The sequence below is a fragment of the Peromyscus leucopus genome, chromosome 9 (genome assembly GCF_004664715.2).
Source record: "Peromyscus leucopus breed LL Stock chromosome 9, UCI_PerLeu_2.1, whole genome shotgun sequence".
In the NCBI taxonomy this organism is placed as follows: domain Eukaryota; kingdom Metazoa; phylum Chordata; class Mammalia; order Rodentia; family Cricetidae; genus Peromyscus; species Peromyscus leucopus.
The window spans coordinates 81,479,368-81,506,359 of record NC_051070.1 but is presented as its reverse complement, the minus strand read 5'-3'; the positions used below and the strand labels follow the sequence as shown (position 1 = coordinate 81,506,359).

At 45.6% G+C, this 26,992-nt stretch overlaps 1 protein-coding gene across 6 annotated transcripts in view; it reads left to right on the top strand.

Annotated features, from left to right (window-relative positions):
- Nucleotides 1-241: 241 nt before the first annotated feature.
- Nucleotides 242-26,992, top strand: part of Kat6b (lysine acetyltransferase 6B) — a 182,774-nt gene continuing 156,023 nt past the window's right edge. The window contains exons 1-2 of one of the 6 annotated variants that reach the window (XM_028879769.2): nt 242-607; nt 20,084-20,954. In XM_028879769.2, coding sequence (XP_028735602.1) covers nt 20,334-20,954 — 621 coding nt within the window. In that variant the 5' untranslated portion in view covers nt 242-607; nt 20,084-20,333. Of the gene's footprint in view, nt 608-750; nt 922-2,049; nt 2,074-20,083; nt 20,955-26,992 lie in introns of those variants that run through there. The other 5 variants (XM_028879772.1, XM_028879768.2, XM_028879771.2 and 2 more) reach the window with 5 other exon arrangements.

Here is a 26,992-nt window from a genome sequence, read left to right as displayed (position 1 = left end):
GATCCCCCAGCCTCCCTCGAATGGGCCTCAGGAACTCCGGGGGCCCAGGGGAAGCCTGGAAAACCAAACTTCACCATTAGCCTTCCTTGCAGCGCAGGGTAGAGACGAGGAAAGGGGCCCCCCAGCGGTTCCCCCCCCCTCGCCCAACCCCCTGCCCCTCTCCCATCCAGCTGCACAGTCCAGGAAGCACCCAGAACGCAGCTCCGAGCTCGCCAGCCCCTCGCAGGCCGGGAGAGGGCATCCTGAGGGGCAGCTTTCCTCTCCAGCCGGAGTCTGACATCCCCACTCCCACCCGAGGATGCCTGTCCGCAGTCGCTGAATGTCACTGCTCCCTCTTCCTCCCGATCAGGGTAGACACAGCTCCTGAGGCATCCCCCACCCCAAAACTGCCGCGGTCGCCCGAGGGTACGAAGCCCGGGAGAAGGACGAAGTTTGGGGTCCACGGCGGCGGGAGGGGGGCGCGTTTGAGAAGACCGCACCTCAGTCCCAGACCTGGCGGACACACTCCCCGCCCCAAAACGGCCCAGGCGTCCCCATCCTCTCGAGGACACCGGTATCCCCGCCCTCCCCCGAGGGCTGTGAGCGGAGCCCCCCGGGGCGGAGGCAGGTACCCCCGGGGCGGAGACTGGGGCGGGCGGGGTCCGGGCTGCGCCCCCGGCCGGGCCAGGCGGGCTAGCGGGCGGCGCGGGGGGAGCGGGGCTGGGCGGCGCTGCCTCGGGCTCTGTGCGCTGCAGCCCGGAGCCGAGGAGGAGGAGGCGGAGGAGGAGAAGGAGGCGGCGGCGGTGGGTCCCGGGCGGGGGGAGCGCGGCGCTGCGGACCCGGGCGGCTGGCAAAGGACGAGGCGGAGGCTGAGGAAGGCAGCGGGGAGACCCGGGCTGCAGCAACAAAGGGCAGCAAGCGATTGGCCGGGCTGCGGGCGAGGTTAGCCGGGGACCGGGGTGGCCGGAGGCAGCGGCGAAAGGTGCACGTGCTTGCAGACACGGGCGAGTGCGGAGCCGGGGGTGCACGCCCGGCGGGCAGGGGGCTTGCACCCCCTCCGCATGGGATGGCGAAGAGGCTGCAGCGAGATCGTTCCGCCTGCACCCGGCCTGGGGCTGGCAGGGTAGGGGGTATGTGGGGGGGGGTAGGATGCGAGCCAGGGGGCGGGCGAGTAGTCGCCCGGGACGGGACAGGAGAGAGGGTGGAGGAGGGGGCGGGATGGAACGCTCCGGGCGGCGCGCCCGTCCGCGCGTTCCTCGGCGGGAGCTGGCGACTGAGAACCTCGAATTTTAACTTCGCGTGCCCGCCCGCCCGCCCGCGCGCGCGTCCCCGCCTGCGCCCACCCCTAAATGCTGCGGCCGCCGCCAGCGATCAGCTCTCACACAAACTTTAGCTGCGGGCTAGGGGCTTTGGGGTTGAGTGGGGGAGGGGAGAGGGAAAAAAGGCTTCTGATTGGCGTGGGGTGCAGCCAATAAGGCCACGCGCCTCTGCTGCGCCCAGCTCCAATCCATGTCTAGAGGTAGAGGGGGGGGCGGGTAGGTGGAAGGAGAGGTGGCGCGGTGTCTGGGAGAGAGAAAAAGGGCTGGGCCAATCGGTGCCCGGAAGAGGCGGGCCCCGCGGTCTGTTGATTGGTCCTGGCAGTCGGCCCTCCCTCGGGGTGGCGCCGGAGGTGGGGGGGGGGAGTGATGGGTCGAGAGGTGTGTCTATGTGGAGGCGAGATGACCGGCAGGGACTTGCCCCAATGGGGGGCAGAGTGGTTAGTGAGCGGGTGACGGACAGACCTGTAGGCCAACGGTTGGCCCGAAGTGTTCGCGGTCTCGTCCAATGGGACGGCGCCGGGGCGGGGCCGCGGCTCGGGTTTAATGAGACTCCATTGGGCTGTAATCAGTGTCATGTCGGATTCATGTCAACGACAACAACAGGGGGACACAAAATGGCGGCGGCTTAGCTCCTACCCCTGGCGGCGGCGGCAGCGGTGGCGGGGGCGACGGCACCTCCTCCAGGCGGCAGCCGCGGGCTCTTTCCCAGGCAGCGGCAGCGCCCCCGGCAGGCGCGGCGGTGGTGGTGGCGGTGGTGGTGGCGGCGCGCGGCCAGGTCTGTCACCCACCCCGCGCGCTCCCAGGGGGAGGAGACTGGAGCGGGCGGGGGGACCGGCGGGGGGGGAGGTTGCCGCGGACCCGCGACGCCCCTCCCACAGGCCTCCGCGCGCGGGTCACCGCGGGGCCGCTCGGGGTCAGGCTGCCCCTGAGCGTGACGGTAGGGGGCGGGGGAGACGGAGCGGGGGGAGGAGGAACAGGCTCCGCCCCTGGCCGAGCCTCCGGGGCGAGGGGCGGGGCTCGCGGGTGGGAGGGCGTGGCAAAGCCAGGTAGGGCGGGGCTGAGGGACGCGGAAGGAGGGGGCCGGGAGGGGATTTCTGTGCGGGAGTGAACTGGTAGGATGGGTGGAGGGGTCGGACGAGGGCGTGGGCAGGATTGGAGAATGCAAGGTGGGATGGGAAACTGGAGGTGTAAAAGCAGGTGTCGAAGGGGGAGTTAGGGAGGGACGAGATTTTGGTGGTGTGGGAAGGAGTCCTAGGGTTATGTGAGGTCTGGTGAAGTGCTTGCAGACCGGCGAGGTTGCAGTTAATTGGGAACACACCAAGGATGAGTTTGGGTGTGGTGGATGTGGAGTTGAGAGCGTTGCTGAGTGGGTGTGGGACTCGGAGGGTGGGTCTTGGCTCCTGAGGCAGGTATAGTTGCTGTGATCAGGAAGAAAACTCAGGCTGAATTCTTATGTTGGGATAGGATAGAGGTTTGCTGGCTCGATGGTAAATGAAACATGAAGGAAATGGAAGGATGGGATAGTTAAGCTTGGGAGACTTTCTAAAAGGTGATGTTAAGGTAGCAGAAAAAACTTTAAAGGGGGAGGGTATGGGAGAGAGGCTGCTTTTAATTTGCAAAAATATATTAGTAGTATCTCATCAGGACAGGTGATTCAGAGGATTAGGGAAAGTCTGCGGCTGTGAAGAAAGTGGGCAGGACTGGGCAAAAGGTCTGGGTGGGTATAATTTGATGGACTGTGCCCTCAGTCTTCATTGAGCCAAGAAAGGTGTTTTGGAAACTCTTATTTGATAGGCTGGAGTTGCCTGGAATAAACTTGAGCCAAGTCTTGAAGGTGTGGTAGGAACAGGGAAAGCACAGAGTGTCCTAGGAAGAGACCTAGAGGCTTGCTACCTTGGGCAAGGACATTTGGTAATTTTGAATTTGGTAGCACCTTGTTTCGGGCAGGCTTCAGGGAGTGATGGGAGCTGGCAGGGTAAATGCAGAGGAAGGGCAGGTTAATGACCTTCTCTGCACCACGGAGGATTTTTAACACCTGCCGTCCGGAGAGAGTGTTGACATTTGAGAGTAGTGGAAGTTATGAAGAGTCAGTGGCAAAGAAATACAGATGTCAGAAACAGGCAAAGAACCAGTGAATCAAGAGCACTTGAGGTGGGGGTACCAGGAAATTCCAGGTAAAGAGAGTTTACATGTGAACTCTATGGCAAGAGGTAGAAGTAGCAAATGGAACTTAGTTGTGTTGGCATGATGTTCTTTGTAGTCCAATAAACAGTGTATACACACAACTCAAATGTAGGCATGCACATTTTGTGCATGTGGTGCATACAAGTGTGCACACGTTCAGAGGACAGGGCAGGACATAGAGTGTCTTCACCGTCCCTCACTATCCCTTCCTCTAGCCTTGCCTTGATATAGGGTCTCTTACTGAACTGGAAACTGGCCATTTTTGTAGGCTGGCTGATCTGCCAGGGTGTTTCTGGAGGCTGCCTGTCTACACCCTCCATTGCTGGGATTACAGGCAATCTAAACCATGCTCAACTCTTTACATGGGTACTGGGGATTTGAACTCTGGTCCTCATGCTTTCAGAGCTATGCTGCCTTAATAAATGGTATTTTTAGAAAGTATCCTTCCTCTCATGCTAGTATACCCTAAATTTTCAGATGTAACTCTGAAATAAAACATTTGATTGCTTCCTTATTATAAATTAATTACACATGTACCAAAATGAATTTGAGCTGTTTTGTTTTTAAGAAAGAGTGGGTAAGGAACCTGTAACCTCAAGGTCAACTTTGGCTTTTGAGGTAAGCCTGGATAGGTAAGACCCTGTGTTTAAATAAGCAAATCAATAAATAAGGAAAGAACGTTTTAACTTAAAGGAGGAATTTAGATCACATGGTCAGCTGAACTTTGGCCTTTTGGCTGCATCTGTGCCTCTGGATGGATGCTTGGTGATGATAGTTTGTTTGTCTTATGGGCTAATGGACTACTTGTGAATACAAGTAAGTAAGTGAATGGGTGGAGGAAGTTTGATAAGTTATTATTACTATTTGGCTTTTTGAGACAGGATTCTGTGTAATAGCTCTGGGTGTCCTGGAACTCTGTAGACCAGGCTGGCCCCAAGTGCTGGGATTAAAGGCGTTTGCCATCATCACTTGGCTTGACAGTTAATTTAATGTGCATCAGAAACTTGGTTTTTTTAATGTTTATTTTGTGTGTGTGTCTGTGAGTGTAGTGTATATATGGGTGTGTGCACGCTCACACGCTCTTGCACTGCTGTGACTTTGGAGGGGGTTTGTTTTCTTCACCATGTGGGTTCCAGGGCATCAAATTCAGGTCGTCAGGCTTGCCAACAAGTACCTTTACCTGTTGAGCCTTCTCACTGCACTTCCCTTGGACATTTCCCTTCCTGTTAGAAAAGACTTAACAGAGGGTCTGGCTGTAGGTTCCAAGCTAGTTCTGTGAGTAATCCGCCTTTGATTTCCACGTGCACAGGTACAGTTGCATTGTAGCTAGAGAAGGCAATTGGTTAGGGAAAGTGAGAATATGCTGGTCGTAGTGATTTTGCTTGTAGAATAGAAATAGGGCAGAGGGACATAATTTTCCTGTCCTCTATTCCATTGTTTCTGGTTTGGGGCAATAGCGAACAGAGTTGCTTGGAGCATCCCTACATGGTGCACATGTGTCTAAGTTTCTTCCTTCCTCCCTTCCTTCCTTCCTTCCTTCCTTCCTTCCTTCCTTCCTTCCTTCCTTCTTTCTTTTTTTTTTTCAAGACAGGGTTTCTCTGTGTTATTTTGGTACCTGTCCTGGATCTCACTCTGCAGACCAGGCTGGCCTCGAACTCACAGAGATCCGCTTGGCTCTGCCTCCCGAGTGCTGGGATTAAAGGTGTGCGCCACCACTGCCCAGCTTAGCTTTTAAAATTTTATGCAGTCTAGATTTTGAGTAGTAAGCAGGTTGAGTAGCTGCTCATGTATTAGTATCTTTGGCTTTCCTCATTTGTAAAATTTCTACTCCATCCCCTTTTACTTTGGAACTGAGTCTTTACTATGTAGAGTTTTTTTTATGTTATTCTTTAACAGTTTGTTTACATTTATTTACTTTGTGTGTGTGTGTGTATGGGGGTGTATGCATGTCGTGTGGGTTCATGCACTGTGTGTATGGGGATGTATGCATGTCGTGTGGGTTCATGCACTGTGTGTATGGGGGTGTATGCATGTCGTGTGGGTTCATGCACTGTGTGTATGGGGGTGTATGCATGCCATGTGGGTTCATGCACTGTGTGTATGGGGGTGTATGCATGCCATGTGGGTTCATGCACTGTGTGTATGGGGGTGTATGCATGTCGTGTGGGTTCATGCACTGTGTGTATGGGGGTGTATGCATGCCATGTGGGTTCATGCACTGTGTGTATGGGGGTGTATGCATGCCATGTGGGTTCATGCACTGTGTGTATGGGGGTGTATGCATGTCGTGTGGGTTCATGCACTGTGATTCATGTGGGAAGGTCAAGGGACAACTTTTGGGAGTCATTTCTCTCCTTCCACAATCTAAGTCCCTGGGATGGACCTCAGGTCCGGCTTAGTGAGTTTGATGGCAAGTACCTTTACCCTTTGCCACCACCTTGACCTGGAAGTTCTTTCTTTACGGTGACATACACACTTTGTCCAGTGTGTATGTCACAATACCTTTTCTATCGTATGGCTTTCCTTTTCACTCTTTATGATGTCTTTCAGTGAACTGAAGTTCTTAATCTTAATGGAGTCAGATTTATTGGTTTTTTTCTTTATGGGTAGTGCCTTTTGTGTCTCATTTTAAAGACTATTTCCCACCCTGAGGTCACAAGTTGTTCTTCTGTGGAGTGTTATCTCCTGAAAGCTTTACTGACTTTCTCCGATGTGTAGCTGGAGTAAAACACACTCTTTCTTCCTGACCCCAGCCTCGGCCCCTGCAAACCTACGCTTGCCTTTTCAACTTCACGTTCTTCAGCCCTGTGTCTTGAATTTTGACTGGTCTGCAGCCACAGCTAAGGGCCAGCTGCTGCCTTCTCCAGGCTCTAGGAGAAATGGTCAAGTAGACAGAAGTGCGGCAGATTAGGTTTTACAGGCTTCCAGCTGACTGTATTACCCTTTTCCCGTTTATGAGCTAGCGTTTTATTGTGCTCCTGCTACGGCTTGGCTACCGCCCTTGCTTCTTTCATATCTGCTGTCTCAGTGATTCCTCTTAATAGTTGTGTAAAACAGGCTTGTATTCTCATCTTTACACTGAGAACCTGAGACGTAAATTGATTTACTAACATGCCCAGTATCCCACAGTTTAGGTAGCTAGCAAAGTGGAACCAGGACTGCTAACTTTCTAATGTACTTCTTTTTTTAACTTTTTTTTTTTTTTTTTTTTTTTTTTTTTTGAGGCAGGGTTTCTCTGTGTAACCTTGGTTGTCCTGGAGCTCACTCTGTAGACCAGGCTGGGCCTGGGTGTTGGGTCTAAAGGTGCATGCCACCATGTCCCGCTTCTAATACACTTTTTATTAAGTCACACCAACTTGTCAAATAAGATTTCTGAAGCCTATTTTTAAAAACTTTTTAACCAAAGAGAATTCCTTCCTTACCTTGCATTTAATTTTGGTTTGGGTGGTGGTGAGCATCTGTCTCAGAGCCTCTTACATGCCAAGTAAGTATTCTGTCACTGACTTAGACCCTCAGTCCCAACCAACTTATAGGAATGGACCATCGTGCCTGACTCCCGACTTCATACTCCGAGGGTAACATGTCCTAACTAAGGCACATAGAGGTATATGTTGTGAACTTGGATAAAGTTCGTCTTTATATGTCAGAGTAGCCAGTAGGCTTTATGTGGCTCCTGGATGAGTTAGAGACGGCCATACTGATCCCAGCTGCAGAAGCTGAGGCCAGAGGGCCCAAGTATGTGCCCGGTGGGTATATACCATCATCCCTGGCGTGTGTTCACTTTCAAAAGTAGTGAACAAAAAGATGTATAGTTCTCTTGACATTTGTTTTTTTATTTATTTAATTTTTTTAGAGACATGATCTCACTGTTTACCCTTTACTGGCCTGTAATTCAGAGAGATCTATCTGCCTAAGTGCTGGGTCAGAGGGTGTATGTGTATTACCATGGTCAGGTATTTTCTGCCAGCCAGTAGTGGAGCACACTACTTTAATCCCAGCACTTGTGAGGCAGAGGCAGGCAGATCTCAGTGAGTTGGAGGCCAGCCTAGTCTACAAAGCAAGTTCCAGGACAGCCAGGATTGTTACACAAAGAAAAAAAAATTATTTCTCTCTTCTCTCTTCCCTCTCCCTCTCCCTCTCCCCCTCCCTCCCTCCCTCCCCCCCCCCCCTCTCTCTCTCTCTCTCTCTCTCTCTCTTCTCTCTCTCTCGTGTGTGTGTGTGTGTGTGTGTGTGTGTGTGTGTGTGTGTGTGTGTGTATGTGTGCTGGACATGGCTGTGGGAATCTGTTCTCTCCTCCACCATGTGGTTTATTAGGATCAAGTTGAGGTAACAAGCACCCTTACCTTCTAAGCTGTTTGGCTGGCCCAATTTTTTGAGTTTTAAAGGGACCATCATTTGTTATCTAGGTATGTGGGGTGTCTGTCCTAAAGGAACTAGCCCAGTGTCCTGGAGTGACCTGCCTTTTCAGAACAGCCCTTTTATTTTAGTGTGTGCATGTATGTGGGTGCACATGTGTTTCTAATTGGCAGGCCTGGAGGTGACAGTGGGTGTGATGTTCTCCTCTATCACCCTCTGCCTTCTGTATTGAGTCTTGGTCTCTTAATTGAATGCAGAGAGCTCACTGATAATGGCTGGTCTGGCCAACTGGGCCACTGTTCCGACCTCTCTTTTTTGTGATTTCTGGGGCATGGGACAAGTGCTATACCTGCTCTCCTCAGCCTTAAGAATTGTCTTTACAGTTCAGATGACTTCTTTTTTAGAGAGAGGATCTCATGTTATCTCAGGCTAGCCTTGAACTGTCCCTTCACCTTCCACCTCCCCAATGTTGGGATTACAGTCTTGCATAACACCCAGCAAATGATTTCTTAATTCATTGCTCTCTGTCATTAAAAACTGAGTAAAGCTGACTTGCAATTAGAGAGAAATTTAGGATTGAATAGAAAAATGTAAATGCTAGAAACACTCTAAATGTAGTTGATTATTTTTTAAGTGGAATGCTCAGTTATCATAATTACTAATCAGTGCTAGCTTCAAAGGCCTGCCCGACTTGTGATGACTTTTCATCTTGCCTCAAATCCTCCCTTTTACAAGGGATCAGATTTCCTGTGATGTTCCTAACAGTGTGATTAAATTTTAGAGACTGAAACCATTGGGCACTTAAGTGCAGGAATGACTGTGCAAACCTAATTCATGGCTTCAACCGGGAGATTTGGGGCCTGTCCCTACTAATTTATGATGATGATGTTGAAACTAATCTTTGCTAGGGATTACGGAAGCCGTAATAGTTTATTGATGGTTCAGTTATTGTTTGTTGAAGCAGATTTACACAATTATAGTTTAATGACATAACAAGAGTATTGTCAACTAGGAGAGCATGACATGAAAACTTAAACTTACAATTCATATAATATGTATTAGTTGAAATGATAATTTTCATGGTGATTTAGCCTCTTAGAAATCCTTGGAAAACATTATTAACTCATGAATTGAAAACTCTCTGTTAATGAGTAGTGGGAAAGAACTTCGTATTCCTCTAAAAGACTGAGAATTGGGAATTCAGCCGGCTAGCGGGCATTGAGTGCCTGCTTTTGGACTTGCTGTTGCCTTAGACTCGTACATTCAATCTACACTTGATCGGTGTTTGGAGGGATGAACTACTGCTTGCTTTGGCTGTGTGTGTGTGTGTGTGTGTGTGTGTGTGTGTGTATGTGTTGTCCCTGCATAGATGCACATGTGTTCCTGCCTTACCTATTTCATAGGCCACATTCAGATGTCACTGCCACAATTTACTCACAGCTACCTTTCTTTCTCTTTCTCTTGTCTTCTCCCCCTCCCCCCAGTTTGTTTTGTTTTTGCTGTGTAGCTCAACTGGACTCAGCCTGAGATCCTCTTGACTACCTATATGAGGATCCCAGTTCCTCATGTAGTCCAGGCTGGCCTTGAACTTGAGATGCTCCTCTTGTGTCATCCTCCCAAATGCTGGGATTATAGGTGTCAGCCACAACACCATGAATTCAGGGCCAGCCTGGGCTTTATAGTGAGTTCCTTGACAGCCTAGGCTATAGTGTCAGACCCTGTCTCAAAACAAACAAACAAACAAACCAACAAACCTCCAATAGGCATTGTGTCCCTCTTTTGATCCAGTAGTAGCTCCAGAAAGTTAAGCATGTGGAGATGAATCAACCATCAGTCCTGGTCCTGTGGTAGTGGATGAGAATGGATCCCATAGGCTAATACTTCTGAATGTGTGGTTCCCCCTGGGAAGGATTCGGAGGTGTGGCCCTATTGGAGGCAGGGTGTCACTGGGGGCAGGCTCAAGATTTCAGAAGCCCACCTCACGTTAGCCTTCTTTGCCTGCTGTTTGCTGATACGGAGGTGAGCTTTCAGCTGCTGCTCCAGGGCCATGCTCTCCACCACCATGCCATGGACCCTAACCCTTTCAGCTGCTGCTCCAGGGCCATGCTCTCCACCACCATGCCATGGACCCTAACCCTTTAGAACCATGAGTCCCAAACTAAATGCTTGCTTGCTTTTTTTTCCCCTTTTTTGGCGGGGGTGGGGGGGTGGGGGGTGGAGAGAGGTGGGGAGCAGGGGATTGGAGGTGGGAGAGCAAGGTTTCACTGTGTAGCTCTGGCTGTCCTGGAACTCTCTATGTAGACCAGGCTGCCCTCAAACTTACAGAGATCTGTCTGCCTCTGCCTCCCGGTTCTGGGATTAAAGGTGTGTACCATTGTGGCCAGCTTAAATGCTTTCTTATATAAATTGCCTAGGTCGCAGGGCAGTGGTGGTGCATGCCTTTAGTCCCAGCACTCGGGAGACAGAGCCAGGCGGATCTCTGTGAGTTCGAGGCCAGCCTGGTCTACAGAGCGAGTTCTAAGACAGGCACCACCCCCCACCCCCCACCCCACTCCCTGCAAAAAAAAAATTGCCTAGGTCATGGTGTTTAATTATAGCAATTAAAAAGTAACCAAGACAGCTCCTAAGAATTGTATAATTGGTCAGTGCCATATGAGCATAATACAGAATGGACATAAATTTCAAAATGGGTAGAAAGCTGAAAGTGTCCAGCCACACAGATGTGTGGGATTTGTTGGGGTGTTGGATGTTGATTGCACTGATCCATGAAGGATTTGACTTGGCAGGTATCTAAGTTCTGTATTGTTGTACTTATTTTCCTCTTGAGATGCTCTTGCTGTGTGGTCCGTGCTGGCTCCCTGGACTCTGGGATTGAGTACGGGCGAGCTGTACTGTGTCAGGCTCTCAGCCTCTGTGTCTCCAGGTACAACTGAAGCACCCTGCGTGGGAGGGCGTCCCATCTTGGGATCCAGCAAATTGACTTCAAACTCATGTAGCCAAGGATGACCTTGAACTTTTGATTTTCCTGTCTCTGAGTGCTGAGGTTACAGGTTTGTGCTAGCAAGCCTGGCTTTATGTAGTGCTGGGAATTGAACCAAGGCTTTGTGCATGCTAAGCAGGCAACTCGGCCAGTGGAGCTACATCCCCAGTCCCTAGTTCTTTTTAGTTTTCTGAGTGGTTTTTTTTTTTTTTTTTCTTTTGAGACAGGGTCTCATTCTATAGTTCTGGCTGTCCTGGAACTCACTATGTAGACCAGGCTGGCCTTGAACTAACAGAGATCCTCCTGCCTCTGCCTCTCCCAAGTGCTGGAATCAACAGCGTGTATCACAATGCCTGACTTTGTTTTAGTTTTTAAAAACATTCTTTATTAATTTATGAAGTTAAAAATGCATATAATTCATGTTATTGTCATTTTTGAGGTAAGGTCTCAGTCAGTATCTCAGGCTAGCCTGAGACTCATTGTGTAGCCCAGGCTGGCCTTGAACGCTTGGCAAGTGATAAATCGTAGTGATAAATATTTTATTTTTATTTTAATTTGGTGTTTTCTTTTGTTTGTTTGTTTTTTTGTTTTGGCAGGATTTCTGTTTGTGTAGCTCTGGCTGTCCTGGAACTCACTCTGTAAATCAGGCTGGCCTCAAACTCGCAGAGATCCACCTGCCTCTACCTCCTGAGTACTGGGATTAAAGTTATGTGCTACCACTACCCATTTAATATGAATGTTTATAAAAATGTAGTTATAGGATATCTGACCTTCTGTATCTAGTTTCTTTTCTTTCTTTCTTTCTTTCTTTCTTTCTTTCTTTCTTTCTTTCTTTCTTTCTTTCTTTCTTTCTTTCTTTCTTTCTTTCTTTCTTTCCTTCCTTCCTTCCTTCCTTCCTTTCTTTCTTTCTTTCTTTCTTTCTTTCTTTCTTTCTTTCTTTCTTTCTTTCTTTCTTTCTTTCTTTCGTTTTTCGAGACAGGGTTTCTCCGTAGCTTTGGAGCCTGTCCTATACTAGCTCTGCAGTTCAGGCTGGCCTCGAACTCTCAGAGATCCACCTGCCTCTGCCTCCCGAGTGCTGGAATTACAGGCGTGCGCCACCACTGCCCGGCCTAGTTTCTTTTACAGTGTAATGTGTTTCATTGTTTATCCATATTGTAGTAGTATATATCAGTCCTTAATTTTTCTTTTTTGTGGTTGAATAATCATGGAACTATTTTACCACATTTTATCCGTTGTGCTATAAGTGGATGTTTGGACTGTTTGTACCTTTGGGTCTTGTGAAAAGTGCAGTTAAAAACATGTTTTTGTTTGTATTGGTTGGAGAAGCTGTTCTCAGGTTTTTCAGGGATCTAGCATGAAGTGGACCTGTGGGATCATGATAATTCTATTAGCTTTTTGAGGACTTACCAAGCAGTACTTTGTTACTTCTTAGTTGATTCCTGCATGTTCTGGTCTGCTCTGCTTCACCTTTCCCATGGCACTTGCCCTAAGACTGGGTGTAGGGCAGGGATGTCGGGTCACTGCGTATTCATTGTTCTTTGACTGCTACCATAACCTCATCTCCCAGTTTACATGTATGGGACTCAAGCAGATGTTTAGGGAAATAGATGTTTTCAGGGCTTGTAAGGTGCCAGCAGCTCCATGTGGATGATGTCTGATGTCAGACAGTAGATGGTTGTAAACCAGGGAGACTATTTTAAGCCTTGTGCCGCCTGGGTGTGGTGGGTGGTAATGGAGGAAAGAAGTCAAGGTTTCTTCCGTGAGCATCTTGTGCTGTATTGTGGAAGATATTGTTAGCATGTGATGATGCTCACTCAGTTTATATACTTTGAAAAAAAAAATCCTGGGGCTTCTAAAAGTAAGAGAGCTAAAATTAGCAAGTCAAACCCAGGATGATCAGAGAATAAACTCTATTATTAACCTTTTGTTTTTCTGCCGTTGTTTTTGGCACATCTGGAATCTCATGGCTCGAATGTTGTGACACTAATTTTAAAACAGCACAGGCTTTGCTGCTGGCTGAGAGGAGCCTAGGAGAGGGATATCTGGACTCTCCATGTGCTGCCTCTGACATTTCTGAATAGCGTCGAGATTTATGGAATGCGGTGAGACTCAAAGCTCAGAGTTGGACCAAGCGCTTCCTTAGATCTGTGTTGAATAACTTGGAATAAACGCTGTAAAGAGGGTTATAAGGCTGCAAATTCTAATCTTGTCATTTGCTGATATTTTTTAGCTAAAGATAAATGCTTCATAACCATAGAAAATAGAAGGATTAATTTGATGTGGCATGAATCTTCTGAATTAATTTGGGATGACTTGCTACCTTTTGGCAGCATTTTACTTTAACTTTTAATGTTTTTTTTTTTTTTCTGAGACAGGGATTCTCTGTATAGTTTTGTTGCCTGTCCTGGATCTTGCTCTATAGACCAGGCTGGCCTCGAACTCACAGAGATTCGCCTGGTTCTGCTTCTGGTGTCATACATCTTTAGTGCTGGGACTAAAGACGTATGACACCACCGCCCGGCAATTTTTAAGTTTTTAATAGAAAAAAAAAGGAAAGAGAATAATGATTTTAGGGTTTTTGTTGTGACTGAATGTCCTGTCCACATCCAGCAAGTACTAGGACTCTGCAAAAGAGAGGTGGTGTGGGTAATTTTGAGTCAGGGGGAAAATAGTATTTATGTGGCTTTTTAATAAATTATGCATTTTCCCTATAGATTTGTCTATCTAGTTTGATACAGCTTAGGCCAAAATGAAATTGGTTTTCAGTGTATTCTTAGTTGTGCCAATTTAGGGTGGGACCAGTGAGGTGGCGGAGACAGAGCAGCCGGGATTAAAAACTTTGCAGTTGATAATGTACACAGGAGATAATAGTACTTGCTGAGGATTGGCCATGGCTTAGAGGTTTCTGATCGGTCCTCTTCCTAGCTGTATATACTTTTTTAACCACTTGCAGCCGAGAGCTGCCGGGTTGCTCTGCTTCCGCCTAACTAACTGTGGGTTGGTGTCACGTGACAGCTAATGTTGAGATTAAATGGAGGAGAGGGGTTTGTGCTGGTGCCTGGGGAGGAGAGGAGGCTCAAAGGTCAGCTGGTTGTTTGTTTAAGACTAGGATACAGGTCTGTAGGGTTTCTTTTTTCCCTCTTGGTCTTTGAAGGGAAAATGATCACTGTGCGTGCCCTAAACTGAGGCTTTGTGGGACTGGTGTGTCTTTCTCTCAGGTAACAATAACAAGTGTGTAAGCGCCGTTGGGCACATAGCTGGTGCTGACATTCGGAGGAGGAAGAGTCCGCTGTTGAGTCGTTTGTACCCCAATGCTCTCACCTCTAAAATGCTATGTTTGCCCGCCATGTGTACTCATTTCATGATAGGATTCTTTTCTTTTTCTTTTGTTTTTTGGGGACAGTGTTTCTCTGTGTAACAGCCCTGGCTGTCCTGGAACTCACTTTGTAGACCAGGTTGGCTTGAACTCAGAGATGTGCCTGCCTCTGCCTCCCAAGTGCTGCCACAAACCTACTTTTTTCTTTTTTTTTTTCGAGACAGGGTTTCTCTGTATGGCTTTGTTCCTTTCCTGGATCTCACTCTGTAGCCCAGGTTGGCCTTGAACTCACAGAGATCCACCTGCCTCTGCCTCCGTAGTGCTGAGATTAAAGGCATGCACCACTACTGCCTGGCATAGACCTGCTTTTAGATTTGGAGACTGGGTTCTCATCCACTAGAATTAAAGTGACTTGGAGATTAGCAGGACCTCTGACCGTTCATGATTCTGAACTTAAAACTTTAGTTTTCTTTATTCTCGTTTGTGTGGCTGTGTGCCACAGGGGACAGCTTTCAAGGACAGTTAGTTCTGTCCTTCCACTTCTGTGTGCCTTCTAGGATGGAACTCGGGGGGGATAGGCTTGGTGGCAAGCCCCTGCTACCCGCTGAGCCCTCTCACCAGCCCACAATGTAATCCTATTGCAAATGCAGATAATCTGTGAAAAGGAATTTGGAGAAGAGTTAGGTGTTTTTTTTTTTTTTTTTAAAGTAAAATGTACTTTTGTTGTTGTTATTGTTTTTTTCAAGACAGGGTTTCTCTGTGTAGCCTTGGAGCCTGTCCTAGAACTTGCTCTATAGACCAGGCTGGCCTCGAACTCACAGAGATCCGCCTGCCTCTGCCTCCTGAGTGCTGAGATTAAAGGTGTGTGCCACCGCCATCTGGCCAAAATGTACTTCTTTAAGCACTTTCCCAGGGCTTCTGTTTCCTACTGTGGATTTCATATTTACAAGTATTTTTCAGTCGTTTGAGCCGAGTGACCGTATCACCAAATGCTCACTGGTAGCTCACTGTGGCTGTTTTTGGAGAGGGGTTTTATGAGAGTTGAGCTGTGAGATGGTTGCTGACTTAAGGGATGTCTTTATGCCCAAATAAACATTTACTTTCTTCCTTTTTCTTTCTTTTTTCCTTTTTCTCTTTCTTTCTTTCTTTCTTTCTTTCTTTCTTTCTTTCTTTCTTTCTTTCTTTCTTTCTTTCTTTCTTTCTCTCTCTCTCTCTCTCTCTCTCTCTCTCTCTCTCTCTCTCTCTCTCTCTCTCTCTCTCTTTCCCTCCCTCCCTCCCTCCCTTCTTTCTTTCTTTCTTTCTTTCTTTGGGAGGGGGTTGCAGATTTGCAGATTTGCTTTAAGACCTGGACAGTCTTCATTTTATTTGTTATTTTATTTTGTCATAGACTGTTAAAACATTTGGAGTTCCAATTCTGGTATTTTCCCCTATTTAATTACATTTTTAAGATATAAAGTGTCAGTATTGCTGAAATGTGTTCATTGGATGTGGATGGTTATTTTTTGGTTGTGGATACTGATTGTGGTAAAAGCTTGTCAGGAATGTATATTTTGGGTGTGTATTACTTGAGAAATATATTTTGCTTTACTGAACGATCTTTTGCTTATGCATCTAATATGCCTAAAAGCAACTTTGTGTTGCTGGACACTTTCCATGACATCTTCTCATCTGCTTCCTGTAGGTGTATTTGTAGGGTCAAATCAAATTAGTTATGATTCCTCCTGAATAAATGATGCAAGATGAACTATTACTTGGACACAGTGAAATGTCTTCTAATGAAATTCTTCTCCAGACCGTTTCACTTTGGAAAGCTGTTTCCTGCTGTACACATTGACCGGATATGCTTCTCGCCGTGGCTGTGCATGGCGAGTAAGCAGTTTGATCCCTAAGCACAGTGCTCCAGGTCTAGCGTCTGTCAGTGATTTATGTAACGGCACAAGATGGAGTGTGTACTAGATTTGCAGATTCAGGCAGTCTTCGGCAGGTTAGAAGGTAGTTTAGAACAGCTTTGAATTCCAGCATTTAAAAAGCCAGGGGTGGAGGTGTACACCTGTCAACGCAGCATTTGGGAAGCTGAGGCAGAAGGTTTGCAGTGAGTTCAAGGTTAGCTTGGACTGCATAGTGAATGTCAAACTAGCCGGAGCTAGCAAGACCTTGTGTTAAAAACAAACAGCAAAAAGAAATAAACTATAAGAATTAAAAAACAAGCCGGGCGGTGGTGGCGCACGCCTTTAATCCCAGCACTTGGGAGGCAGAGCCAGGCGGATCTCTGTGAGTTCGAGGCCAGTCTGGACTACCAAGTGAGTTCCAGGAAAGGTGCAAAGCTACACAGAGAAACCCTGTCTCAAAAAATAAAAATAAAAAAAAAAAAAAAAAAAACAAAACAAAACAAAAATAGCATTTCCATTTCTGTAAGGAGGTCTGGAAAGATTTGGTTTGACAACATCTTTGAAAGAAGATCTGGGCATTTGGTTGGGGTGCATGCCCAGCACGGCCAGTGTGACAGGGCTGTTAAGGGAGGAGTTCCTGCAGTTTAGGGTTGCACATTTAACTGAATAACCCCTGGACTGGGGGCTTTTAAGGCAGACATTAGCAGAAGTAGCGAGCAGCCATCAGGCAGCTGTGCTTAGAGACAGACCTGGGAATTGTAAAGGGTGGATGAGCTAGGATGCTGGGGTTGGAGGGCGGCCTGAGAGGCCGAGGAGGGGTGGGTTGGTAGTGTTTTTTGTTTGTTTAAACAGTTTTGATTTTAAATTAACTCTTTTTTTCAGTTTCATCTTTTATATGCATTGGTGTTTTGCCTGCATGTCTGTGCGAAGGTGTCAGATCCCCTGGAACTGGAGTTCCAGATGGTTGTGAGTTGCCATGTGGATGCTGGAAATTGAACCTGGGTCCTTTGGAAGAGCAGCTAGTGCTCTTAACCTCTGAGCCATCTCTCCAGCCCCATATTGGTAGGGTTTTGTTTTGTATTTGTTTTTTCGAGACAGGGTTTCTCTTTGTAGTTTTGGTGCCTGTCTTGGATCTCGCTCTGTAGACGAGGCTGGCCTTGAACTCACAGAGATCTGTCTGTCTCTGCCTCCTGGGTGCTGGGACTAAAGGCGTGTGCTACCACTGCCCGGCTATTGGTAGTTTTTTAAGAGATTCTTACTTTCAAATATTTGAAGGCCTGCGATATTGAAGAAATAGTAAAATGCCTTGGGATTGTTCCTGGGACTAGTGTGTTGAGGTCCCAGGAAGGTGGAGGCTTGCTCCTGTGAGCAAGAAATTATTATGGCTGCGGTTGTCTCCAAAGGTGATGGATTTTCAACCATGGCGAGTGTTTAAGTGAAGATTTGTTGGCCTGTTAGTGATATTGGATAAAGATCTGTTACTGGGCAACTGAAAGTTGGTCTGGATGACCTCTAAGGTCATCAGCCCCAGGTTTCTAAATCTTAGAAGGGAAACACAGGTAACCGACTGTACCATTCTGCCTTTTTCAGGCCGTTGGGTCAGGAGTTGAGCAGGCCAATTTTGCAACAACGGCAGTGTCTTTGTGTGCAAATGTTACATTCTTCAGTATCTAAGAATTTGAAATTTCTCTTGTTAGGTATATACCTAAATCAACAACAATAAAACTTTAATTAATTTTGTGTTTCATGAGACCCTGTTCAAAGTCTAGACACTGAATTTAGTAGACATATAATAGATCTCTGGCTGAATGTTAAGTGCCATATGCAATGGATCCTGAACAATCCTGGAGGCGATGTCTAATCATCCCCCCTTATCTATGGTTTCTGTTATCATCAGTTAAAAATATTGCATGGAAAACTGGAGAAATGAACAATATTTTTTCTTTGTAACTTTTAAAATAGCCTTTATTGGGGGCTAGAGAGATGGTTTAGTGGTTAAGAACACTGACTGGTCTTTCAGAGGACCCAGGTTCAATTTCCAGCATCCACATGGCAGCTCACAACTACCTATAACTCCAGTTCCAGGGGATCTGATGTCCTCACACAGAATATACAGGCAAAACACTAGTGTACATTAAATAAATAAATAAATCTTGAAAAAAAAACTTTATTATAGTATATTAGGTTGTTTTTTTTTGTTTTTTTGTTTTGTTTTATTTTTCAAGACAGAGTTTCTCCGTGTAATTTTGGTGCCTGTCCTGGAACTCACTCTGTAGACCAGGCTGGCCTCAAATATAAAGATCCACCTGGCTCTGCCTCCCGAGTGCTGGGATTAAAGGCGTGCACCACTGCCGCCCAACTTGGTTTTTTTTTTTTTTTTTAATTTAATTTAATTGTTGTTAATGAGTATTGTACCTGATTTGTAAATTAAAGTTTATTGTTGGTATATAGGTGCAGGGAAAAAAACCAACTAAACAGTAATAATATATATCAGGTGCAGTATCTCTGTTCCAGGCCTCCATTGGGGGACTTGGAACTTGTCCCCATGGGTCAGTGGGAAAGTGACCCAAGGCTTGGGGTCACTTCACTTGGTACTTCATTAGGTGTTAATAGAGCTGGAGTGCAGAACTAGCTGAAGCAGGTGAGGACAGGGTTGGGCTGGGAGTCTGAAATAATGGCCCTTGAGCCATAGGTGCTATTGATTGTTCTATCTTTGAGCCTTTCACATTTAGACTGGTGCAGATAATCACATGTCTTGTTTCTTGGTTGTCTGTTTGGACAAGAAGACAGTTTTACGGAGCTGAGACTGGCCTTCCTGCCACCTCTTCTCAAATGCTAGGACCCCAGACTTGTGCCATCACGTCCCACCTAGCAAAATGATGTTATGTGTGGACACGCTGTCAGCTGGATAGAAAGGGTGAAGATTTAGATGTTACCCGAGAGCAGTAGGTCCGTTCCAGTTCCAAGGCCAGGATTGCACTCACTGCCAGATTGGAGAGCAGAAGTCTGTGAGAGCTCTGCTGCCCTGGCCAGATGGAGTCAGATTTGTGGGGATTTTCTTTCTGTTGAGGTGTAGAATGAGCTGGAACAGGTGTTAAGATAACTAGAACACTGCATTATTTAAAGGTGAAGGGTTATGTTACTGTATTAGTTTCACCTGGCTAACCTGTGCAGCAGAAGGTCTCCCACACAGATGCTACACAGAGCAGAGCATCAAAGTGTCTTGATTCCCTGCAAATAGCTGGGCAGGGAATTTTCTTAGGTGTGAGTCTTGGGAAATACCTTACTTGGCTCAACTCAAGATTATTGTACTTTTTCTTAAGTTTTTGTTTCTTTTTTTTATTTTTTATTTATTTTATTTTTTTAAGTTTTTGTTTCTTTTGAGTCAGTTTCACTATGTAGCTATTGGCTGGCTTGGGACTGTCTATGTAGACAAGGCTGTCTTCAAACTCACAGCGATTTGCCTGCTTCTGCCTTCTGGGTGTTGGAATCAAAGGCATACATTATCATTCCTGGCTTGTATTCAACTTTGTTGATATTTATTTTATATTTGTGATAGACATGTACCTGCTTTCACGTGGTTATTAATTTTGATAACAGGAATACATTTTCCCACATTTTAATGATTTATTTTGTGCTTTAAGGAACGAGGCGCAGCACATACCACAGCATGTACATGGAGGTCAGAGGACAACTTTGGAGAGTGAGGGCTTTCCTTTCACTTTGTGGGTCCCAGGGATTGAACTCAGGTTGTCAGCGCTGGGGCAGGTGATTTTACCTGCCAAGCCCTCTCCTGGGTTATGGATTGCATTATTTATATAACTTAGATGCAGTGCTCCTTAAGTTATTGCATGTAGGAAGGACAATCCTTTAAAAACTCCTCTGTAGACTGTGACCAGTATCTGGTTGGGCAGTGTCATCACTGGCCGGCCGGCTTGCACAGTACCTGCCTGCCAGTGTGTTATTTTGCATCTGAAAAAAGCAATACTGAAGAATCTTATTATTATTAGAAGTTCTGGTATTAAGAGCCTTTTCTCTCCTTTTTTTTTTGTCCTCTAAGGTCTTGATTTCCTAAAGATGTCTTTCACTTGAAGAGTGCTGTCTTTCCCATTGGTGAACTAAGACAACTGTCAACATTGCCTGGCTGTCCTCTTCGTCACTTAAGGATGGTTGTCCCTAAGATGTTGCTTGGCCTGGGCAGGGATCCTCTGCCTGTTTGTTGAATTGTGACTTTCGAATGTGCAGGTTGTGTTAAGTACAAGGAGAACCTCTATGGGTAACGTCTGTGTTGGAGAAGCCATTTGTCAACCATGGTAAAACTTGCAAACCCACTTTACACAGAGTGGATTCTTGAAGCAGTGCAGAAAATCAAAAAGCAAAAGCAGCGGCCCTCGGAAGAGCGAATCTGCCATGCTGTCAGCACATCCCATGGCTTGGATAAGAAGACGGTCTCCGAGCAGCTGGAACTCAGTGTTCAGGATGGCTCTGTTCTCAAAGTCACCAACAAAGGCCTTGCTTCGTATAAGGACCCAGACAACCCTGGGCGGTTCTCATCAGTTAAACCAGTCACTTTCCCTAAGTCGGCCAAGGGCTCGAAAGGACCATGCAGCGATCTACGCAATGTGGATTGGAACAGACTTCTAAAGAGAGCAATCGAAGGCCTTGAGGAGCCAAATGGCTCCTCCTTGAAGAACATCGAGAAGTATCTCAGAAATCAGAGTGATCTCACAGGCACCACCAACCACCCAGCCTTTCAGCAGAGGCTGCGATTAGGGGCCAAGCGTGCTGTGAACAATGGGAGGTTACTGAAGGAAGGACCACAGTACAGGGTCAATTATGGGAGCTCAGATGGCAAAGGGGCGCCTCAGTACCCCAATGCTTTTCCATCCTCACTCCCGCCCGTCAGCCTTCTACCCCACGAGAAAGACCAGGTGAGTGGAAATACTGATGTCTTAGCTTGCACTTGCATTTCGGTTTTCCACATACACTTCATGTGGACAGGTGGTCCTCAACCTGTGGGTCGTGACCTATTTGACAAACCTCTGTCTCCAAAAATATTTATACTACAGTTGATAATGGTAGCAAAATTACAGTTAGGAAGTAGCAGTGAAATAACGTTACGGTGGGGCATCACCACAACATAAGGAATAGTATTAAAGGTCGCAACGTTAGGAAGGCTGAGAACCGCTGCTGTGAATGAAAGTTGTGAATGGAGCTGGAGGAGATTAGTTGTTTCTGCCTTGAAGCTGGCTTCTGTATTTTATATTAGGGTGTTTCACAGCATGATTCTTTAAGTCATTTTATGACGTATTGAGGGCTTCCTTAGTAGTTAAGAGTTAATATAATACTCACGTGACTTGTTTTGTGCTGTAATTAATTGCTAGATAAACTTTAATCCACCTTTCTCAAGCCTGAGAAAGGAAATTGTGGGGTTTTCCTTCCCTTATTTGTAGAGAAGAAAAACCTCCACACTTATTTTAAAATTGATAATCTTTGCATTTTGGGAGGTATTATGTGACCTGAATCCCTACGGCTTCAATTTAAAGACATTTATTGTCAAGTGGACAGTGGGTGTAGGTGAATGTTTATTTTGTCTTGTTTGCTGTCTTTGTTTAAAAAAAAAAAGTGTTAATTTGCATTTATTTATCTATTTATGTTTGTGTGGGCACGCCCGCCTGCGTGCCCACAAGCCGCGGTGCGCATGCGGAGGAGGTCGGGGACAGTGGCAGGAGCCGGTTTTCCCCTTCCTCTCTGTAGGCCCCGTTGAGCAAGCTCAGGTTGGTAGGGATGGTGGCAGGCACCTTTACTCATGAGCGTCTCGCTCGCCCCACGCCTCGTGTTATTTTGATAGCATTGTAAGTACACGGCAGAGTTCTGTTACTGCCAAGATTTTGAGCCTTCAGTTGGGTTTGATTTTCTTGGTTTTGTTTCAAGTGTACTGAATTAATCTCCCAAAGTCAAGCTGAAGTAGAATGGCAGATTGTTTGTAAATCAAGCCCCTCCAGTTTTTGCATTCCTTTACTGTCTTTTGCTTAAGTACAGTCATTGATCACATTAACCATTTTTATTTAAAGAAGTTTAAAAATGACATTAACCATTGTTCCTAGCAAGCAGTGATGCCTGTAAACTGCATATGGAGAAAGGCTGACACCCGGGTGTTAGGGCTCTGGGAAATGACAAGGCCCTGGATTCTGGTTCAGCTCCTAGGACTTCAGTATGAGAGACGCTGACTTGCTTCTGTCCTTTGGGTACGAAAAACCCATGATGTGGGCCTGTCCCACTTTGTGCTTAGCTGGTAAGGGGCCCAGCTCTAGAAGCTGAGTAAGACCAGGTCTGTGCACCGGTATCTGAAGTCTAGAATGGATTTCTGAACTGGATTTGTGCCTTCTTGGTCTTCTGCAACATTTACTTATCCATTGATGGTGGTTGTATTAGAATCAAAAAGTGAAGTAAACTGTGAAATTTTCTTCCTAATAACTTTATTTTAAAAATTACAGAAACAGAGACCTGCCTGTTTTTGCTTCTGAGTGCTGAGGTTAAAGATGTGAACCACTACTGGGTATGAGAACCACAATGCCCAGCTCTCTAAATATTTTAGTAAAAGCATATATATATATATATATATATATATATATATATATATGAACATATGTGTCATAAAGTTCCCGAGAGCCATTTCTTCATAAGTTTGGTTATCTTTGTTCTTTACTCTCAGCCATGGAAGTTTTCTAATGACCAGGCACGTGGGTCTAAGTTCAGGCACTGTGGCCTGCGTAGTGTCTTCGGGAATAATTGTGTCCCCCAGAGGCATTTTTCCTTGTGCTGGGGGAGTCAGGGCAGATTCTCCATAGCGCCTCTCCTCTGCAACCTTGCTCACCATTTCTTACTCACCTTATCATTTTTCTTCAGGCATCATCTGTACAGAACTATTTTTAGTTTAAAGGGAAATTCATGTTTGAAGTGTCTAGGATTGAGAACAGAGTGGCTTCTTGCTTAGCATGCACTTGCTGCTCTCTCTAGGATATAGGTCCTTAAACTGTCTGGTTAGCATCATTATTTAACAAGGAAAGCTGAGAAAATGTGCTCTGGATATTTAATTGATGAAGTTTGGGGATTAATTGTATCAAGTAATCATAATACATTTTTGGTGGTATTTTATCACTGAGCTATCTATCTAGCCTCAAATGGTTATATATATATGTATATATATATAAATTATATATATAATATAAATATATATACATATATATATAAATATAAATATATATATTCTTATTTTCTAGGTGGGGCTCATTATGTGTGTAGCCCAGACTGTCTTGGAACTCACTAGCTGGCACAGAGAGGCCTCAAAGTCTTTTTTTTGGAGACAGGGTCTTACTATACAGTCCTGGCTGGCTTTGAACTCACAGAGATCTGCCTGCTTCTGCCTCCTGAGTGCTGGGATTAAAGGAGTGTGCTACCACCACCTGGCTTTCTTCTTTTAAATACTGAATGCCTTCCTCTGTTGCTCTCCACTGTAAAGTTTTGGAGACAGGATCTCTCCCTGAACCTAGCGCTTCACTGATTGGCTACCTGGGCTGTCCAGAGAGCCCAGGGATCCTCCTTCTCTACAGTCTCCGAGCTAGGGTTACAGACGTCCATCCACTGCTCCCAGCCTTGTACTCGAGTGCTGGGGATCTGAACTCAGATCCTTGTCTTAGTGTGGTGTGAGTACTTTACCCACTAAACCGTTTTCCTCCCTGTCCCCAATTTTGTAACATAGCCAGATACTGTTTCATCACTCAGTTGCCCTGGTTGGCTTTGAATTTTTGATGCTCCGGTCTTTGCCTCCCTAGGAGCTGGAATTTCAGGTATGTCATTGTGCTTGGCAGCATTTAGGATATGATTGGAAACTGTTCCTAGATGGTGCAATCTTAACTATAGTTTGAAACAGTGTCTTTCAAAGAAGCTGCTACTGTGATTGCTTTTGAGTCATTGAATGTCGTAAAAGAGAACATAAAAATAACAGCTAATGTTTTATAAGTATAAATGCTGGCCTCTTCCGAGTAGTTCACACTTACCTCTTGACTCACAGTTACTGGGAGGGAGGTAGAGTATTGTTCTGCTTTGGCAGATGAAAAACTGAGCTGCAACGCTTAAGCAATTTGTCCAAGGTCAGTGGAGCAGGGGAACAGTCAAGCCGAGATTCCATCCAGATAGTCTTGAGTGGAGCTCATTTGTTCTGGGCAGGGTCCTAGTCGGCACTGGGGCTGCTCATGAGCAGTGGATGTCTCTCTTACAGTTCTACTTCAGTCAGTCAGAAGCAGTTTCCCCAACAAGTAGACCCCCAGGGTTTGAAATTTGGTCGCTCTTGTATTCTTCCCGAGCAGATACAATCTGTAATATTAGCGAATTGAGATGCAGCAGGGGGAAGCAGTAAGTCTGTGCCTCCTTAGATTTCACACGCTCACCACCCCTGAGCATGGCTGCTGGGTTAAACGAGAGAGAGCCTCCTCCCTGGACCTAACTGCAGGTCTAGGATTCAGATCAGACCGGGTATTACCATGCTCACTTCTTTCCACGAAATCCTTTGTATTTATTTAAGAAGCTTTCTCTGGCGAGGCGATATGGAGATGAATTAAACCACTGAAGATAAAACTTTATCTTGGACTCAGCGAGGGAACTCCTAAAGGATAGTATTAATGTTTCTCATTAAAATGGTAAAGCTCAATTAGTTCAGATTATGAGGACTTTGGAAAGTCAAATATTCTGAGAGACTTCGGCTATCACACTTTATAGCAGTAAGATTCCATTTGCACATAGGGGCTTTAGCATTTTTATAAAATCAGTTTAGTCCAATTTTAAGCAGATTCTATAGTATTTCACTTTATTGAGACTGCCATCCTAAAATTTATTAAATGTCGAGTCTTGGTATGTTTCTAGTGCACTGTAAAGTAGGGGTGCTTCCAATCATGCTTTTGAATTTTTTCTTTAGGAGAAATGGAAGAATTGTTAGAACATAGTTACATGAGCATTGAGATTGTCAATGGGAAAAGTTTTTGTAAGAGCACGGGATCTTAGAGACAAACATGATTGTGATGGTCTTGGTAGTTAGTTTAGTTGCTTCTCTATTTCATTATTTTTACTATCGTCATCGGATATAGGCTAGTCTCAAACACATAGCCCTGGCTAGCTAAATTCTCCTGCCTCAGCCTCCCACGTGCTAAGATTATGTACATGTGAGGTCATCTCCTCCCCTCCCCCAGAGGTGTTTTTTGAGCTCTGGGCAGGGTAGTGTTTATCAGGATGAAGGATTCCTATGCTGAGACATATTTGCATCCTACATCAGAGTCTTTCATCAGACCACAAATGAGAGAATCTTATTTTTAGATTTTCCCTTTTTAGATTTTCTTTGCTGTTTTCTCTAGTCACTTTATGCCTGTCCTACAGTAGACCCTCCTCATCTTGTCTCTGGGACTTTTCCAGTTGGTACTTTGTAAAGGATCTTTCACTAGTCCATATTGGTTTATGATATAGCAGGCTTCCTGAAGCGTCTGAGTCCTAGGGGGTTTGTTTATAGTGTGAAGCAACTCTGTATCTTTTTTGTTTTAAGCTTGTGTAGTTACAGAGTCCTAGTGTCCCCTTCCAATGACTTTAATTAGAGTTGATGTCCTTTGTAGAGAAGACTTGCTATTTTCAGAGTCTTTAGCTGTTCAACTGAATGTTGGATAAAGCCTTAAATGTCATAAAATGTGGTCTTCAAAATCCTCTGATTTTTGGCATTGGCATGGATAAGAGTCGGTTTTAGAGTGACAAAACCTGTTACAGTGTGAGAGATCAGATGGATCAAATGCTCACAGTTCCAAGGTCAGGGAAGGAAGCTTGTGGTTCACGTTGTTCCTGTAATTAAGCTTCAGACGTTCTTCAGAAGAGCACAGTGCTCTAGGGCTGCCTTTGCAAGCAGGTAGTACCAGTCCCCACTCTGTGGAGAGAGCTCTCGGCCTGTCTCCAGCTAGTCAGTCAGGTCAAGTGGAAGCCGAAATGAGTGACTGGCTCTTTCTGTTGCACTTGAAGCATGACAGAGCATTCTACTTTGGAGCTCTTATCAAGCTAGAACTTGTCTAGGCTTCTCCTGAAGTCGACTTCAGGAGAGCAGCAGCAGCATGGCCAAGGTTTGACTCTTAAGGGTGTGGTAAACAGAACTCTTTAGATCTCAGGGGTGTTGGATGCTTTTGATACCTTTCCCACAACACTAATCCCATCCTGAATGAGCACCAGCCTTGGGGAGTTTATGCATGTATTCCCTGTACCTACATGACTTATAACAGCTGGGGTGTGTGTGTGAGTGTGTTTATGGGAATAGAATGCAAGATCTTAGTGTGTGTGTGTGTGTGTGTGTGTGTTTATGGGAATAGAATGTAAGACCTTATGCTCATTAGGCAAATACTCCACTACTGAGTCACATTCTTACTCTGTGATACTTTTAGTACCAAGAAAGTTAGTATTTTTAGCTTTGAAGTTATTTAACAGTTATGTGTTGTTTGCTGGTTTATTCTGATTTTATCTTGAATGGCAAAGATTTTATTTTTGTTTTCTCTTCAGACTTTAACAGATGATACACTTTAAATGTTCTCAAAATGGATGTCTGTGTTCTTTTTTGTCTATTTTATCCTTGTATGTCATTCCCAACGCAGAGGAGATGTGATTGTTCTATCATTGAGGAGACGATTTTGGTTGTAACATTCAGGATTTTGTTGTGTTTCTATACTTGATTTTTCTTGGCCTTTGAACATTAAACTACAGTAGATTTGGTCAAATTGTTTTCCAGTCACCAAGATTTACAATCCGAATCTGAATCTTCTCAGTACTTTCATCCTTCCCATCTATTAATGTTTCACATAAACAGCAATTAGCTTACCAAATTAGAGTTAGCAAATGAGTCAGCCATGTAATTTGCTGATGACATTTTGTTAGCAGGGCCATGAGAAAA